The sequence below is a fragment of the Rhinatrema bivittatum genome, chromosome 14, assembly GCF_901001135.1.
Source record: "Rhinatrema bivittatum chromosome 14, aRhiBiv1.1, whole genome shotgun sequence".
Lineage (NCBI taxonomy): Eukaryota > Metazoa > Chordata > Amphibia > Gymnophiona > Rhinatrematidae > Rhinatrema > Rhinatrema bivittatum.
Genome location: NC_042628.1, coordinates 2,106,601 through 2,124,476, shown reverse-complemented (window position 1 = coordinate 2,124,476; position 17,876 = coordinate 2,106,601). Strand labels below are relative to the sequence as shown.

Here is a 17,876-nt window from a genome sequence, read left to right as displayed (position 1 = left end):
CGCAGCTCCTGGGAATGGAAGCTCAGTGAATGATAGAGGAGCTACACTCATCCTGCATACAGCACTGCCGAGGCACCTCGTTCCTGCCCCGCAGCACTGCCGAGGCACCTCGTTCCTGCCCCGCAGCTCCTGGGAATGGAAGCTCAGTGAATGACAGAGGAGCTACACTCATCCTGCATACAGCACTGCCAAGGCACCTCGTTCCTGCAGACAGCACTGCCGAGGCACCTCGTTCCTGCCCCGCAGTACCTGGGAATGGAAGCTCAGTGAATGACAGAGGAGCTACACTCATCCTGCACACAGCACTGCCGAGGCACCTCGTTCCTGCCCCGCAGCTCCTGGGAATGGAAGCTCAGTGAATGATAGAGGAGCTACACTCATCCTGCAGACAGCACTGCCGAGGCACCTCGTTCCTGCAGACAGCACTGCCGAGGCACCTCGTTCCTGCCCCGCAGCTCCTGGGAACGGAAGCTCAGTGAATGATAGAGGAGCTACACTCATCCTGCATACAGCACTGCCGAGGCACCTCGTTCCTGCAGACAGCACTGCCAAGGCACCTCGTTCCTGCCCCGCAGCACCTGGGAATGGAAGCTCAGTGAATGATAGAGGAGCTACACTCATCCTGCATACAGCACTGCCAAGGCACCTCGTTCCTGCAGACAGCACTGCCGAGGCACCTCGTTCCTGCCCCGCAGCTCCTGGGAATGGAAGCTCAGTGAATGATAGAGGAGCTACACTCATCCTGCAGACAGCACTGCCGAGGCACCTCGTTCCTGCCCCGCAGCTCCTGGGAATGGAAGCTCAGTGAATGACAGAGGAGCTACACTCATCCTGCACACAGCACTGCCGAGGCACCTCGTTCCTGCAGACAGCACTGCCGAGGCACCTCGTTCCTGCCCCGCAGCTCCTGGGAATGGAAGCTCAGTGAATGACAGAGGAGCTACACTCATCCTGCAGACAGCACTGCCGAGGCACCTCGTTCCTGCCCCGCAGCACCTGGGAATGGAAGCTCAGTGAATGACAGAGGAGCTACACTCATCCTGCATACAGCACTGCTGAGGCACCTCGTTCCTGCAGACAGCACTGCCCAGGCACCTCATTCCTGCCCCGCAGCTCCTGGGAACGGAAGCTCAGTGAATGATAGAGGAGCTACACTCATCCTGCATACAGCACTGCCGAGGCACCTCGTTCCTGCCCCGCAGCTCCTGGGAATGGAAGCTCAGTGAATGACAGAGGAGCTACACTCATCCTGCATACAGCACTGCCCAGGCACCTCGTTCCTGCAGACAGCACTGCCCAGGCACCTCATTCCTGCCCCGCAGCTCCTGGGAACGGAAGCTCAGTGAATGATAGAGGAGCTACACTCATCCTGCATACAGCACTGCCGAGGCACCTCGTTCCTGCCCCGCAGCTCCTGGGAATGGAAGCTCAGTGCTGCTGGTGAAAGGAGAAAGCCAAAGACTAGAATCTGAGCTGGGGAAAACACTTGAAAGAGTCAAAGCTGCAAGCCAAAGCCAAGAAGCTGTGCTGGGAAGCAGAGAAAATATGCAGAAGGACAAAACCCAGGACAGCTCACTGCAAGAAAACCTTTATTTTCTGACCTGCTTAAGCAACAGAATCAGCCTGGAAAGCGCAGAATAGAGGAAGCGCTGTGGTGCGACTCGCTGGTGGCCTCGCGGACAGAGAATACGTCGGAAAGTTTTATTAAAGAAAAGCTTAAAGGTTTCCCCGCATGAGAAGGCTTTAATCCATAGCTCAGGAAGCTCTCAGTACGAGGTGGCATTCAGAGCTGGGAACCTGTATGAAAAGGTGAAGGATTTCACTGCAATGATCCTTCCACAGGGCAAGGTGAGAACGGTGAATGTGGCCTTAAAACTGAGGGCACTGAGGCCTGTGAGACGCGCACCAGGCTGCAGAGGTAGCGCCATGGCCTGTGCTGGACTGCGTCTTCCGCTGGCCGATGGCTGCAGATTGCACCTGCCTAACAGCTTCATGATTGGAAGAGAGAGCGGCTCCTGTTTTTACTCTGCAGATAAAAAATGTTTTCAGTGTGGCTCTACAGGGCATTTCAGCTCAGCCTGCAAATATGTGAAGTGTGGGATATGTGAACAGACCGGCCACACCAGCATTGGGTGCACTGCGCGAGTGAAATGCAACCTGCCCTGCAGGCACCCTGCTATTCTAGTACTGAGACCCTCATGCACAGCTCTGCCAGTGCCCCTCACTCCTGCCCTGCAGGCACCCTGCTATTCTAGTACTGAGACCCTCATGCACAGCTCTGCCAGTGCCCCTCACTCCTGCCCTGCAGGCACCCTGCTATTCTAGTACTGAGACCCTCATGCACAGCTCTGCCAGTGCCCCTCACTCCTGCCCTGCAGGCACCCTGCTATTCTAGTACTGAGACCCTCATGCACAGCTCTGCCAGTGCCCCTCACTCCTGCCCTGCAGGAACCCTGCTATTCTAGTACTGAGACCCTGATGCACAGCTCTGCCAGTGCCCTCACTCCTGCCCTGCAGGCACCCTGCTATTCCAGTACTGAGACCCTCATGCACAGCTCTGCCAGTGCCCCTCACTCCTGCCCTGCAGGAACCCTGCTATTCTAGTACTGAGACCCCCAATACAGCTCTGCCAGTGCCCCTCACTCCTGCCCTGCAGGCACCCTGCTATTCTAGTACTGAGACCCTCATGCACAGCTCTGCCAGTGCCCCTCACTCCTGCTCTGCAGCACCCCCTGCTATTCTAGTACTGAGACCCCCAACACAGCTCTGCCAGTGCCCCTCACTCCTGCCCTGCAGGCACCCTGCTATTCTACTACTGAGACCCTGATGCAAAGCTCTGCCAGTGCCCCTCACTCCTGCCCTGCAGGCACCCTGCTATTCTAGTACTGAGACCCCCAACACAGCTCTGCCAGTGCCCCTCACTCCTGCCCTGCAGGCACCCTGCTATTCTAGTACTGAGACCCTCATGCACAGCTCTGCCAGTGCCCCTCACTCCTGCCCTGCAGGCACCCTGCTATCCTAGTACTGAGACCCTCATGCAAAGCTCTGCCAGTGCCCCTCACTCCTGCCCTGAAGGCACCCTGCTATTCTAGTACTGAGACCCTGATGCACAGCTCTGCCAGTGCCCCTCACTCCTGCCCTGCAGGCACCCTGCTATTCTAGTACTGAGACCCTCATGCACAGCTCTGCCAGTGCCCCTCACTCCTGCCCTGCAGGCACCCTGCTATCCTAGTACTGAGACCCTCATGCAAAGCTCTGCCAGTGCCCCTCTCTCCTGCCCTGCAGGCACCCTGCTATTCTAGTACTGAGACCCTGATGCACAGCTCTGCCAGTGCCCTCACTCCTGCCCTGCAGGCACCCTGCTATTCTAGTACTGAGACCCTCATGCACAGCTCTGCCAGTGCCCCTCACTCCTGCCCTGCAGGCACCCTGCTATTCTAGTACTGAGACCCCCAACACAGCTCTGCCAGGGCCCCTCACTCCTGCCCTGCAGGCACCCTGCTATTCCAGTACTGAGACCCTCATGCACAGCTCTGCTAGTGCCCCTCACTCCTGCCCTGCAGGCACCCTGCTATTCTAGTACTGAGACCCCCAACACAGCTCTGCCAGGGCCCCTCACTCCTGCCCTGCAGGCACCCTGCTATTCTAGTACTGAGACCCTCAACACAGCTCTGCCAGGGCCCCTCACTCCTGCCCTGCAGGCACCCTGCTATTCTAGTACTGAGACCCTGATGCACAGCTCTGCCAGTGCCCCTCACTCCTGCCCTGCAGGCACCCTGCTATTCTAGTACTGAAACCCTCTTGCACAGTTCTGCCAGTGCCCCTCACTCCTGCCCTGCAGACATCTCTGCTATTCCTGTACTGAGACCCTCACAACTGGTTCCTTGTTCCAAGTCATTACTGAAATGTCAGAGATGTGATTTCTGGATGAAGCTCATTCGGTGCCATCCTCTCTAATTTGGTCCTGAAGTGCTGTTGCTGATGAACTATTTAGTGAACTTAATAAGCATGCTGCGTGACAGATGCTGCAGTGACTAGTGATTATTTGTCTGGGAGTTTCGCTGCAGTGAGTCAGTGTGCAGCTGAGTCCGCCTCCTCCTCCAGACCCACCTGTAAGCTGCTCCCTCTTAGTGATTCTACATTGCAATTTCTGGAGAATGGGGTGAGTGACACTGCCCACAGCCTGTTGGCAAGACTCGGTGCTGCCAAAAAGAGATATGGTTGGGACGCTCCAATGGCTCAGAGGTAGCGCTGTGCAGCGCCATGCGGAAGATGCCCAGTTTGATCCCTGAGTGGGGTCAGCCTGGTGCCATCAATTTATCAGGGAGGTGGGACTGTGCCAGGGGGTGGGTGAGCACTGCGAGCCTGTGCTAAGAGGCCAGGGAGCGGGGGATATACCAGATTATGCCAAGGATTGGAGTGAAGGGGGCTGTCCCATGGTGCAGCAGGGGCTCTGCCAGGAAAGGGCACTCTGTACTAAGTCTTAGTGACAGACTCTCGGACTTCCTCAATCTTTAATGCATCTTCTTTCTCTTCCCCCGAGAACCGTGCGACTCTACAAAGGATGTAAGAATTTTGGCTTCACGCTGCGAGGACATGCGCCTGTGTGGATCGAGGCCGTCCTCCCTGGTGAGTGGTTACTTCCCCAGGGAAGGCCCGTTAGAGGCACTGCAGACTCACTCAGGAGGGCAGGGATGGACCTCCACTGAGACGTGCCACACTTCACTCCCTCCTCTCCAGTCAGGGGGAGACCCCGACTCCCTCCTCTCCACTCAGGGATGGACCTCCACTGAGACGTGCCACACTTCACTCCCTCCTCTCCACTCAGGGGGAGACTCCCACTCCCTCCTCTCCAGTCAGGGATGGACCTCCACTGAGACGTGCCACACTTCACTCCCTCCTCTCCAGTCAGGGGCAGACTCCCACTCCCTCCTCTCCAGTCAGGCGCAGATTCCCACTCCCTCCTCTCCAGTCAGGGGCAGACTCCCACTCCCTCCTCTCCAGTCAGGGATGGACCTCCACTGAGACGTGCCACACTTCACTCCCTCCTCTCCACTCAGGGGGAGACTCCCACTCCCTCCTCTCCAGTCAGGGGAGACTCCCACTCCCTCCACTCCACTCAGGGATGGACCTCCACTGAGACGTGCCACACTTCACTCCCTCCTCTCCAGTCAGGGGGAGACCCCGACTCCCTCCTCTCCACTCAGGGGGAGACCCCAACTCCCTCCTCTCCACTCAGGGGGAGACCCCAACTCCCTCCTCTCCAGTCAGGGATGGACCTCCACTGAGACGTGCCACACTTCACTCCCTCCTCTCCACTCAGGGATGGACCTCCACTGAGATGTGCCACACTTCACTCCCTCCTCTCCAGTCTGGGGGAGACCCCGACTCCCTCCTCTCCAGTCAGGGGAGACTCCCACTCCCTCCTCTCCAGTCAGGGATGGACCTCCACTGAGACGTGCCACACTTCACGCCCTCCTCTCCAGTCAGGGTTAGACTCCCACTCCCTCCTCTCCAGTCAGGGATGGACCTCCACTGAGACGTGCCACACTTCACTCCCTCCTCTCCAGTCAGGGGGAGACCCCGACTCCCTCCTCTCCAGTCAGGGGAGACTCCCACTCCCTCCTCTCCAGTCAGGGATGGACCTCCACTGAGATGTGCCACACTTCACTCCCTCCTCTCCAGTCAGGGGCAGACTCCCACTCCCTCCTCTCCAGTCAGGGGCAGACTCCCACTCCCTCCTCTCCAGTCAGGGGCAGATTCCCACTCCCTCCTCTCCAGTCAGGGGCAGACTCCCACTCCCTCCTCTCCAGTCAGGGGCAGATTCCCACTCCCTCCTCTCCAGTCAGGGATGGACCTCCACTGAGATGTGCCACACTTCACTCCCTCCTCTCTAGTCAGGGGCAGACTCCCACTCCCTCCTCTCCAGTCAGGGACAGACTCCCACTCCCTCCTCTCCAGTCAGGGGCAGATTCCCACTCCCTCCTCTCCAGTCAGGGGCAGACTCCCACTCCCTCCTCTCCAGTCAGGGATGGACCTCCACTGAGATGTGCCACACTTCACTCCCTCCTCTCCAGTCAGGGACAGACTCCCACTCCCTCCTCTCCAGTCAGGGACAGACTCCCACTCCCTCCTCTCCAGTCAGGGGCAGATTCCCACTCCCTCCTCTCCAGTCAGGGGCAGATTCCCACTCCCTCCTCTCTGATCATGCCTAACACCTAGAAGGGGCACTGCTTGCTCTTGGTAAAGAGATAAATCCCCAGACTCATCAGCAGTTTGATGGCTGAGAATCTTTTTTCCTCTGACAGGATGAACCTGCTTTCATCCAAGGCTAGGGTAGAGAGGGGAGAAGGAGGAAACCAGGAAGCAAAGGGGAGCAGGGTTGTAGAGGCAGAGGGCTTGATAGATGTGACTGAACCTTTGAATCGGACCATGTGTGTACTTATGTCAGGATCCGGCTCTCTGTTCTGATCCAGGGGAATGACGAGGACTGGACGCAGATTGTATTCATGAGATGTATCTTAGTTTAACTCAGAAGTGGGATCATTTGCACACTTGGTCTGGGGCGTGCCAGAGGTGGCCGTGGTGTGCGAGAGAAACCCCTGAGGCATTACAAGCTCTTTCTATGATTTTCGACCCCAGGGAGCCCGGCAGAGCTGGCAGGTCTGAAATCCGGAGACCGAATCCTGTTCCTGAATGGCCTGGACATGAGGTGAGAGCCGCTGAGGGTTCTTATTATTATCAGCTCAGAGGTCGACACAGAATTTGCAGGGGCAGATCTTTCCCTCTACCTTTGCCATTTCAGTTTTCAGAGGGAGCTTTTCCCTTTCAGAACTGACGCCTGCACATGTTTAAACGTGAAATGTACCCACGGCGTTTCCATCTATCCCCCACCTCACCTCCTCCCCCTCAGACCACCTCTTTTCTATGTGGTGAAAGTCTGCAGGTTCCCTCCCCATGTTATCCCACGTCGCCTGCGACGTGGCAGTGAGGATTTCCTGATTCACTGTCGGAGGCTCAGGATATCGTACCCATCTTCATTCCATCTTTTCTGTCTCTCTTTTTATTTTTCTCTATAGAAACTGCTCCCATGAGAAAGTTGTCTCCATGCTACAGGGCAGTGGGGCCATGCCCACCCTCATTGTAGAAGAAGGGATCACCAGTCTCTGTGTTGGTAAGAAACACCTCATTCCCGGAGTCACCGGGGGCATGGCACAACCTCACTCTGCCCAGTCACCGGGAGCATGGCACATCCCTCGTTCTGCCAAGTCACCGGGAGCATGGCACATCCCTCGTTCTGCCGAGTCACGGGGGCATTGCACACCTCTCACTCTGCTGTGTCACCAGGGGCACTGCACATCTCTCACTCCGCCCAGTCACCGGGAGCATGACACAACCCTCACTCTGCCAAGTCACGGGGGCACTGCATACCTCTCACTCTGTGAGTCACCAGGAGCATGGCACACTGCTTGTTCAGCGGAGTCACTGGGGGCACTGCACACCTCTCACTCTGCTGAGTCACCAGGAGCATGGCACACTGCTTGTTCTGCTGAGTCACTGGGGCACTGCACACCTCTCACTCTGCTGAGTCACCAGAAACATGGCACACTGCTTGTTCAGCGGAGTCACTGGGGGCACTGCACACCTCTCACTCTGCTGAGTCACCAGGAACATGGCACACTGCTTGTTCAGCGGAGTCACTGGGGGCACTGCACACCTCTCACTCTGCTGAGTCACCAGGAACATGGCACACTGCTTGTTCAGCGGAGTCACTGGGGGCACTGCACACCTCTCACTCTGCTGAGTCACCAGGAACATGGCACACTGCTTGTTCAGCGGAGTCACTGGGGGCACTGCACACCTCTCACTCTGCTGAGTCACCAGGAGCATGGCACACCTCTCGTTCTGCTGAGTCACTGGGAGCACTGCACACCTCTCACTCTGTGAGTCACCAGGAGCATGGCACACTGCTTGTTCTGCTGAGTCACTGGGGCACTGCACACCTCTCACTCTGTGAGTCACCGGGAGCATGGCACACCTCTCGTTCTGCTGAGTCACTGGGAGCACTGCACACCTCTCACTCTGTGAGTCACCGGGAGCATGGCACACCTCTCGTTCTGCTGAGTCACTGGGAGCACTGCACACCTCTCACTCTGTGAGTCACCAGGAGCATGGCACACTGCTTGTTCTGCTGAGTCACTGGGGCACTGCACACCTCTCACTCTGCTGAGTCACCAGGAACATGGCACACTGCTTGTTCTGCTGAGTCACTGAGAGCACTGCACACCTCTCACTCTGTGAGTCACCAGGAGCATGGCACACTGCTTGTTCTGCTGAGTCACTGGGGCACTGCACACCTCTCACTCTGCTGAGTCACCAGGAACATGGCACACTGCTTGTTCTGCTGAGTCACCGGGAGCATGGCACACCTCTCGTTCTGCCTAGTCACTGGGAGCACTGCACACCTCTCACTCTGTGAGTCACCAGGAGCATGGCACACTGCTTGTTCTGCTGAGTCACTGGGAGCACTGCACACCTCTCACTCTGTGAGTCACCAGGAGCATGGCACACTGCTTGTTCTGCTGAGTCACTGGGGCACTGCACACCTCTCACTCTGCTGAGTCACCAGGAACATGGCACACTGCTTGTTCTGCCGAGTCACTGGGAGCACTGCACACCTCTCACTCTGCTGAGTCACCAGGAGCATGGCACACTGCTTGTTCTGCTGAGTCACTGGGAGCACTGCACACCTCTCACTCTGCTGAGTCACCAGGAGCATGGCACACTGCTTGTTCTGCTGAGTCACTGGGGCACTGCACACCTCTCACTCTGCTGAGTCACCGGGAGCATGGCACACTGCTTGTTCTGCTGAGTCACTGGGGCACTGCACACCTCTCACTCTGCTGAGTCACCGGGAGCATGGCACACTGCTTGTTCTGCTGAGTCACCGGGAGCATGGCACACCTCTCGTTCTGCTGAGTCACTGGGAGCACTGCACACCTCTCACTCTGTGAGTCACCAGGAGCATGGCACACTGCTTGTTCTGCTGAGTCACTGGGAGCACTGCACACCTCTCACTCTGTGAGTCACCAGGAGCATGGCACACTGCTTGTTCTGCTGAGTCACTGGGAGCACTGCACACCTCTCACTCTGTGAGTCACCAGGAGCATGGCACACCTCTCGTTCTGCTGAGTCACTGGGAGCACTGCACACCTCTCACTCTGTGAGTCACCAGGAGCATGGCACACTGCTTGTTCTGCTGAGTCACTGGGAGCACTGCACACCTCTCACTCTGTGAGTCACCAGGAGCATGGCACACTGCTTGTTCTGCTGAGTCACTGGGGCACTGCACACCTCTCACTCTGCTGAGTCACCAGGAACATGGCACACTGCTTGTTCTGCCGAGTCACTGGGAGCACTGCACACCTCTCACTCTGCTGAGTCACCAGGAGCATGGCACACTGCTTGTTCTGCTGAGTCACTGGGAGCACTGCACACCTCTCACTCTGCTGAGTCACCAGGAGCATGGCACACTGCTTGTTCTGCTGAGTCACTGGGGCACTGCACACCTCTCACTCTGCTGAGTCACCGGGAGCATGGCACACTGCTTGTTCTGCTGAGTCACTGGGGCACTGCACACCTCTCACTCTGCTGAGTCACCGGGAGCATGGCACACTGCTTGTTCTGCTGAGTCACTGGGAGCATGGTACACTTCTCGCTCTGCTGAGCCACCTGACGCATGACACACTTCTCGCTCTGCCAATTCACTGCAGATGTTTTCTGAACTTTATTTTCGTTCCTATACTGATAGTCTTCCCCTTTTACATGGTATTTAGACCCCAACTCTATGGATTTCCTGCAGCAGTCCTCAGCTCTCACCTCTCTGCAGTGGGTGGCAGAAATTCTTCCGTCTAGTATCAAGATCCAAGGAAGGACATTTAACCAGCAACTGGAACATTTGTTGACTCCAGCAGAGCGCTACATCACCTGCAAAGCACTGGAGCAATTCTTCCAGCACCGGTATGTTAATGCGCACCGACACCAAACCCTAGACACAGCCGGATTTAGGCCTGTGCCTAGGGTGGGAAAATTTGGGGATAGCCCTTGGTAGAACATGGGCAGGTGATGGCACTGCTTTACCTGTGATTGGTGACTGTGTCTCCAGAAATATTGACACCCTGATCGTGGATGTGCTCCCTGTCCTGGACACACCAGCCAAGCAGGTGCTCTGGCAGTTCATCTACCAGCTGCTGACATATGAGGAGCAGGAGCACTGCCAGCAGAAGATTGTTCGATTCCTGGGATACAAGGAGCTTGCAGGTGAGAGCTGCTGAGGGGCTGCCCTATTCTGCCTTCCTGTGGTGTCATGAGGTTGTTCATAGGTGCTGATGGGCAACAGCCACACTTTTTGGGCGCTTGCTCAGTATTAGTTGTTGACATGGAAACAGGAAAGATCTGGTTCCTGGGGATTATCAGCTTTTTGCAGAGGGTGAATAAGGCGGAAGCTGTATTTAGCAGTGCTCAGGGCTTTCTGTAGCCTCCAGTCCAATTTCTATTACATAACTTGAGTGGACGAGCACAGTGGTTAGAGCTGCAAGCTGAGAACCAGGAGAACAGCTCTCGGCTCTTGCAGATATAATGAAATGCTGGCACACAGCTGCAGCGATGCCTGTGCTCCTGCTGCCCCAGGTACCGGCTCCTTCAATCATAGCCCTGAGCTTTCATGTTTGGAACAGGAACCTGGCAGTAGTCTTGATCTTCAGAGGGATGGCTGTGTTAGTCTGGTGTAGCAAAAATGATAGGAGCCAGGTGGCAGCTTATAGACTCACTAATGTATTGAGGCATGAGCTTTCAAGGACAGAGTCCACATCATCAGATGCATAATGACAGGAGGCGGGTGGCACCTTATAGACTCACTAATGTATTGAGACATGAGCTTTCAAGGACAGAGTCCACATCATCAGATGCATAATGACAGGAGGCGGGTGGCACCTTATAGACTCACCAATGTATTGAGGCATGAGCTTTCAAGGACAGAGCTCACTTCTTCAGATGCCTCTGTCCTGGAAAGCTCATGCCTCAGTAAATTGGTGAAGACTATCAGGTGCCACTGCCTCTGGTCATTTTTGCAGTAGTCTATAGCTCTGAGGAAAGGAGGAAAATGAAGAGCTTTATTGACTGCTGGAAAGATAATGTAAAGTTGTTGCTTTTCTTTGTACTGCAGCAGATCCAGAAGCAGAGGAACAGCCTCAAAATTCTGTGAGAGAAGAATCATCAGGGACCCAGGGAAAAATCCATGCCAGAGGGGCTGAGGAAGTAAAAAAAGGTATTTATCTCTTGGAATGAGAGACGTGGCTTGTATTGCAATAGCTGTCATACATATATAGCAATGAGGGCCACACCTGCAATGTGCTTGAGAAACAGAGGCACAGGCAGGGTGGAATTACTATTAGCCAATAAATTTGGTAAGTGAGTGAAAAGGGGTTAACCCAAGATCACTCTAAGTCAGTGTCAGAGGTCCCATCCCAGGAGTAGCTTATGCCTCTGCTCTGTGTGTATACATATGGTTTATGAAGCTAAACCTGATAATACAGCACCTGGACTCCTGCTTTTATTTACTCATTCATTCTCATGTATCCCTCACTCTTCATAGTGAGTTACAATTAATGTAATCCGCTTTGAAGTACTGACAAGTGGCATATAAATCAAACAAATATCAAAATAAATAAAAATCATAAAATCAACATAAAGCCATAAATATCTAGACAATTCCAGTTAACTAATCAAGTAAATAATACATACAATCACATTAAACATTGTCTTTAAACAAAATAGACAATAACATCGCACAATAAAGGTAAAACCATGGAAATAAACCTCATACATAAGTAAACAATAACACACAAAACAATCACTTCTCACACAATAAACAGCTTAATAATACTTAACACATCAATTTACCACAAAATGATGATAACCCGTACTTCATTAACACATGACATTGATCTTATCAGATGAATCTAATCGGTTTCTTTGATGGGCTGCTCTTAGAAAGAGCCCTAGTGTGATTGTCTGGGAGGCAAGAAAGGATAGTGGTTATCACTCTGAGGAAAGGGATTGCTCCTTGGTCTGGTTCTGTTTAACATTTTTGTTAATGATATTGCAGAAGGATTATAGGAAAAACTGCTTTTTTTGTGGATGATGCCAAAGTCTGCAAAAGACCCCCTGGAAGCTGAGGAGAACCTGAGATGGGATCTAATGAAACTTCAAGCATGGTCTATAGTTTTGGCATCTATAGTTTACTGCAAAATAAATGCAGAGGTGTCCATTTGGATTGCATTTTGATTCCAATGGTAAAGTTGTTTTAAATGCAATTGTCTGACTTGGTTGTAATCCACCTTGAGACCATTCTTGGTAAAAGGTGGAATATCAGAGGGAGTGGTACAGTAGAAGGTATGTTCCCTGCCCCAAACAAGAGTGGGATTTGGGGGTGATCATATCTAATGATCTCAATGCTTAGGTGCACAGGGAGAGGACTAGCCCTGGCGACAATCCTGGAGCCCAGACAGAACAGTGCTGAGGGCACAGCTACTATAATGGTGAGCATAAAGCATAGGGGGAGAAAGATCTAAGGAGGGAACATCGAGAAATGAGAGACCTTGCAGGGAGGCTGAGAGCCAGGGGGTCACGAGATGAGGGGGAGACTCAGAAGCAAGCTAAGGAAATATTTCTTTATTGAAATATTTGTGTGGAAGTGGTGGAGATGAGGACAGTAGCAAAATTCGAGAAGGTATGGGACGAGCAGAGGGGATTTCTGAGGCTGTGAAGCCGAGCAGCAGGCGTACACCCTTTCTCTGCCATCATGCTCTACATTTCTGTGGACAGCCTTTCAGTCATGGATTTTACAAATCTATTACAATCTGTGAAGGTGTAAGATAAACTCGTGAATGGACGAGAGCGTTGGATTTTCAGAAAGCATTTTGCAAAGTCCCTCATGAGAGACTCCTTGGGAAATGTAAAAATCATGGGGTAGGGGGCAGTGTCTTATTGTGGATTGTAAACTAGTAAAGAGATAAGAAACAGAGAATGGGATTAAATGGTCCGTTTTCCAAATAAAGGGCCTGATTCACTATCCTCTTTCCCCAGAGACTCAGATTGGGAGAAAAAGCTTTGAGAGTCAGGGCCAAAGAGAGGTAAACAGCGCAGTGCCCCAGGATCTGTACTGGCACCCATACATGATTTCGAAAAGAGAGGTACGAGTGAGGTGCTTAAATTAGCACGATTATTCAAAGTGGTCAAAATGCAAGCTGACTGTGAGGAATTAGAGGAGGACTGTGGCAGACTGGGGTGCTGGACATCTAAATGGCGGATGAAACATCCGCTCTCTAGGTGCACAATGCTGGGTTCTGCTCAGGGCACGAGCTGAACTGTAGATTGGGTCCAGGATGGACACAGAAGGGGCAGGGGGAGATTGTGCAGTGATGGGGCACATGCCCATGTCCTGGGCAGTTGAGCTGTGATCTGGATGATGCTGTTCTGGGTCGCCCTCTCCCAGGATCCTTCCCTGAAGCTCAGGAAGGACTTCCGCTCTCCCTGTGCTCACTGCAGGCTCCCACACCTCACACCTAATGCCTGATCTTGACCCTGCAGGAGAGGCCGTGACCCGAGGGATCCCTGGAGAAAGGCAAGCAGGAGATGGGACGTCGCTTCCAGAAACCCCAAACCCCAAACTGGTTTGTAGCTTTCATGTTGGTTTTTCTGCTGCAGATTTTGGCCCTTTGAACACATGAATGTCTGTGCCTGCTCCTGCTGTCCTGCCTGCTTTCACCTTTTCAGTGGTGCACAGGTGCACACACACCTACCTGAGCTTCTGGCCAGATAAGCTGAAGTTTAATTTCTTGCCCCTAATATAGACTGCTTTGTTGCTGACATTTTCCTTCTGCATTTTCTATTTCTGCATGGTTGAAATCTCTATGTATTTTTCCTAGCTTTGTACTATGTTTAGAATCCTTGGTAGTTTGTATTTAAATTGCCGTGTTTGCTAATTTAAAAGAAAAAAAAATGGCAGCTGTACGTAAGCTGCTAGCGTCCATGGAACATTCACGTCCTTCACACGCAACTCATTACTTACCAGGTTTGATGCGGAAAAAGCTTTTGATAGGGTGGATTGGACTTTTTAGTTTGGAGCGCTAAGAACCTGCAGTTTTGAGGGGAAATTTTTTGGATTTTATTTCATTGGTCATTGGGGATTTCTCAGATGTGTTTGAGCTTTGGAGGGGTGCGGGTCAGGCTTGTCCGGTGTTCCCTCTTCTTTCTGTGCTGTACTCATGTAGTTGTAATGAATCCTCTTATCACAGGGATCTCAAAGCAGCCAAAGGAGAGCAGTGAGTTGGGTCTCCTGACCTTGCTCTCTATCACCAGGCAGCTAACCTTAGACATGAGGGGAACTGCCTTATGGACGCTTCTCATTACTGTGATTTCTCCTTTCAAGGGGCTCTAGCCCAGCCTCTCAGTCTCACACCATATTTTAATCACCTCTGCTCGCTCCACGTGCCGGTGCTTGACATCTGACTTCAAACTAAACTATGACCTCACATTTTTTACCTACAACAGGTAATCGTGCATTTGCACCTGGATTAACTAGAAGGGTTTTTGCAATATGGTCCCAGGAAGGTCTTTCAGTTTTCTTAAACGAAGAAGGGAAATTGATATCTTTGGAGTCCTCACAGCAAACGTTGCAGGACAAAACTTTAGATCCCTTTAGTTATTTAGAAATGAGATATTATATTTCTTCCCTGAGTTCAGCAGTCGGGAAAACTTTACAGGAGTCGTTTGATCTGGAAGACCCCAGCAGATACTCATTATTCTCGTTTGCAAGGACCCTTCAGATTGCTTTTGGTACTTTCCCTTTCAATAATTTTTAGAAATGGTCACAGGAATTGCATGGTCTATTTTCCTTGGAATCTTTTGTTAGCCTTTTTCGTAACATTAATACAATTACAAAAAATATGCAAATGCAAGAAACACAGTTCAAAATCTTGCCCCTTGCATAGATATCGCAGAGACAGGCTTGTTTAGCAGGATTAGCCAATTCAGTTTTTTGCTTGAAATGCAAGCTGCAGAGGGAACTTTGGGACACACATTCTGGACTTGTAATACAATTGGTTCTATGTGGAAAGTATTTTATCTTTACATTTGCCTTGTAATGCTTCTGTCACAATAATTGGTCTCTTGTCCACTGGAGAGCACAGATGAGCGATATAGAATCTTTGGATTGCAAAGCTGTTTCTTTTGGCTGAAATGGCAATTCTTCACTCTTGGAGGGCAGACATCAGACCTTCTTTTGCTATGCCGGAGAAACACTGTTCAGAATCTTTTGATATTGGAACTCCTAGTTGGAAAATCAAGCTCTCCCAGGGGAAAAAGAGAATATTGGACATTTGGATACTTTATATTTCATCTTTATCACCACGCACTCGCAGAGCACTAATTAAGTACTTGACCCAGGACATTTGATAAATCGATGGATGGAATCTGAGATTTCTTCCTGGGGAGAGGGGTGATGCAGGGCAGTTGGGAGTTTCCTCTTATTGTTGGTGCTTGATGTATTCAGAACAAAGACCCAAGCCCATCTGTCATTATACATATACATATATTTCTATAAACTTAATACATAGATTTAAACATGAAAAAGTTGTTTATTCTTTTCCAATCTGCTCTGCCACCACACACCCCTAGGGTGTTTTCTTCTTAAATAGTTCCTCTGAGGACTTATGTTAAGTGAATAATATAACGCCTAAGTACCAATCTAACAACTTGTATAATAGTCACTATTAGCAGAATGTCTTTTACTCAGTGTAAAAATTGTGGTGCTTATGTCCCAAGGTCTACCATTTGGAGACTTAAAGGCTGTCCAATTTACTTTCAGCTGTCTGCAATGAAAAAGCAGGCAACTCATTTGAAAGAGGAATTGTTCAAGTTTCAAAAAACCTCCCCTTTCTTGCAGCATCCAGAATATCCTCCACAGTTCCCACGGAGGATTCAGAAACCCAAGAATAAATGGTTTACAGTGGGCTCTGATAGAACAAGACATGTGACATTACGACAACTAATTTCACCAGCTGTACAGCATCCTGAATACCCACCCCCACTTCCACAGAGAAGTCAGACATCCAGGATACATGGATTAGAGCAGTTTCTGGCAGAATAAGGCCTGTGATGAGGAAATACACTCTGTCCCTGCTGTTTTCCTTACATAATACATTTTTTGCAATGGTTAAGAAAGAAGCTCCAGCAATAGAAAATGAAGTAATGTCTGAAAGGGATGTAGACAAGAGTATTAAGAAACCCTTAAATATGATAAAATGTCATAAAAAGAAGATTCTTCACCTAGGAGACTTTGTCATCAGAGGAACCAATTTAGGAAATCATTTTGATGGAGATGCAACAGTTAAATGCCTTCCAGGATCCTCATCCGGTAGAAATACCGACCCAGATATTCAATGAAATTAGAGAAGAAATTTGAGGCTCCAATATCAATGTTATCATCCATCTGGGGACCAATGACCTTGCTAGAAAAGGTATTCTTGAAGTACAAAAAGATTTCCAGAGACTAGGGGAGAAGATTAGACACATGGCAAAGACCATTGCCTTTTTGGAAGTATTACCTGTTCATGGAGGAGGAGGAAAAGGCTGTGCCATACAGATAATTTCAATTCCTTGCTCAAACCCTGATGTACAGAAAGTGGTTTTGGAAACATTGGAGGCTGGGGCCGTGTATGAAGCAGTAAAAGGTAAGGATGGTCTTCATTTCTCTGTGTCAGGAAAGAGACTGCTAAGCGAGAAATGCAGATCGTACATTATCAGGTATTTAAATAGAGGGCGGGGATGGCAGAGCTGGCCAATGAAATTGGAATGTCATCCTCAAACAATACAGGAAGTGGGATGAGAAGGTAACAAAATCAGGCAGCTCAAAAAAGCAGAAAAGTGACCAGGAAGAGCAGCAAAGCAAGGGAAATTTGGAAAGCGATGACCACAAATACTCGTAGTCTGGGCAATAAAATCCCAGACCTGCAGGCTGTCACGGTGGAGGCAGATTTGGACATTGTTGCTGTTACAGAGACAGGTTCACTGGGTCTCATAATTGGGATATGGCCATCCCGGGTTCAGGGCCGGCAGAACCAGTAGGCAAACTAGGCCTGACCATTAGGGGGCACAAGGCTTATGGGGCTGCTGGCTAGAGGACAAATCCATAAAATACTATTACAGTAATTAATAAAGAATAGGAGCTTGTGATTTATTTGATGTTTGGGCACTTGCCAGGTTCTTGTCACCTGGATTGGCCTCTGTTGGAAACAGGATGCAGGGCTCGATGGACCTTGGTCTGACCCAGCCTGGCACTTCTTATGTTCTTATGTACAGGATGCTGGGCTCGATGGACCTCGGTCTGACCCAGCCTGGCACTTCTTATGTTCTTATGTACAGGATGCTGGGCTCGATGGACCTTGCTCTGACCCAGCCTGGCACTTCTTATGTTCTTATGTACAGGATGCTGGGCTCGATGGACCTTTGGTCTGACCCAGCCTGGCACTTCTTATGTTCTTATGTACAGGATGCTGGGCTCGATGGACCATGGTCTGACCCAGCCTGGCACTTCTTATGTTCTTATGCACAGGATGCAGGGCTCGATGGACCTTGGTCTGACCCAGCCCGGCACTTCTTATGTTCTTATGTACAGGATGCAGGGCTCGATGGACCTTGGTCTGACCCAGCCCGGCACTTCTTATGTTCTTATGTACAGGATGCAGGGCTCGATGGACCTTGCTCTGACCCAGCCTGGCACTTCTTATGTTCTTATGCACAGGATGCTGGGCTCG

At 51.3% G+C, this 17,876-nt stretch overlaps 1 protein-coding gene across 4 annotated transcripts in view; it reads left to right on the top strand.

Annotated features, from left to right (window-relative positions):
* Positions 1–17,876, top strand: part of GRID2IP (Grid2 interacting protein) — an 80,330-nt gene that overhangs the window by 20,023 nt on the left and 42,431 nt on the right. For 3 of the 4 annotated variants that reach the window (XM_029576245.1, XM_029576246.1, XM_029576243.1), the window contains 7 exons: positions 4,544–4,629; positions 6,643–6,712; positions 7,080–7,174; positions 9,837–10,020; positions 10,166–10,320; positions 11,225–11,326; positions 13,651–13,733. In XM_029576245.1, coding sequence (XP_029432105.1) covers positions 4,544–4,629; positions 6,643–6,712; positions 7,080–7,174; positions 9,837–10,020; positions 10,166–10,320; positions 11,225–11,326; positions 13,651–13,733 — 775 coding nt within the window. The remainder of the gene's footprint in view (positions 1–4,543; positions 4,630–6,642; positions 6,713–7,079; positions 7,175–9,836; positions 10,021–10,165; positions 10,321–11,224; positions 11,327–13,650; positions 13,734–17,876) is intronic. The other variant, XM_029576244.1, reaches the window with a different exon arrangement.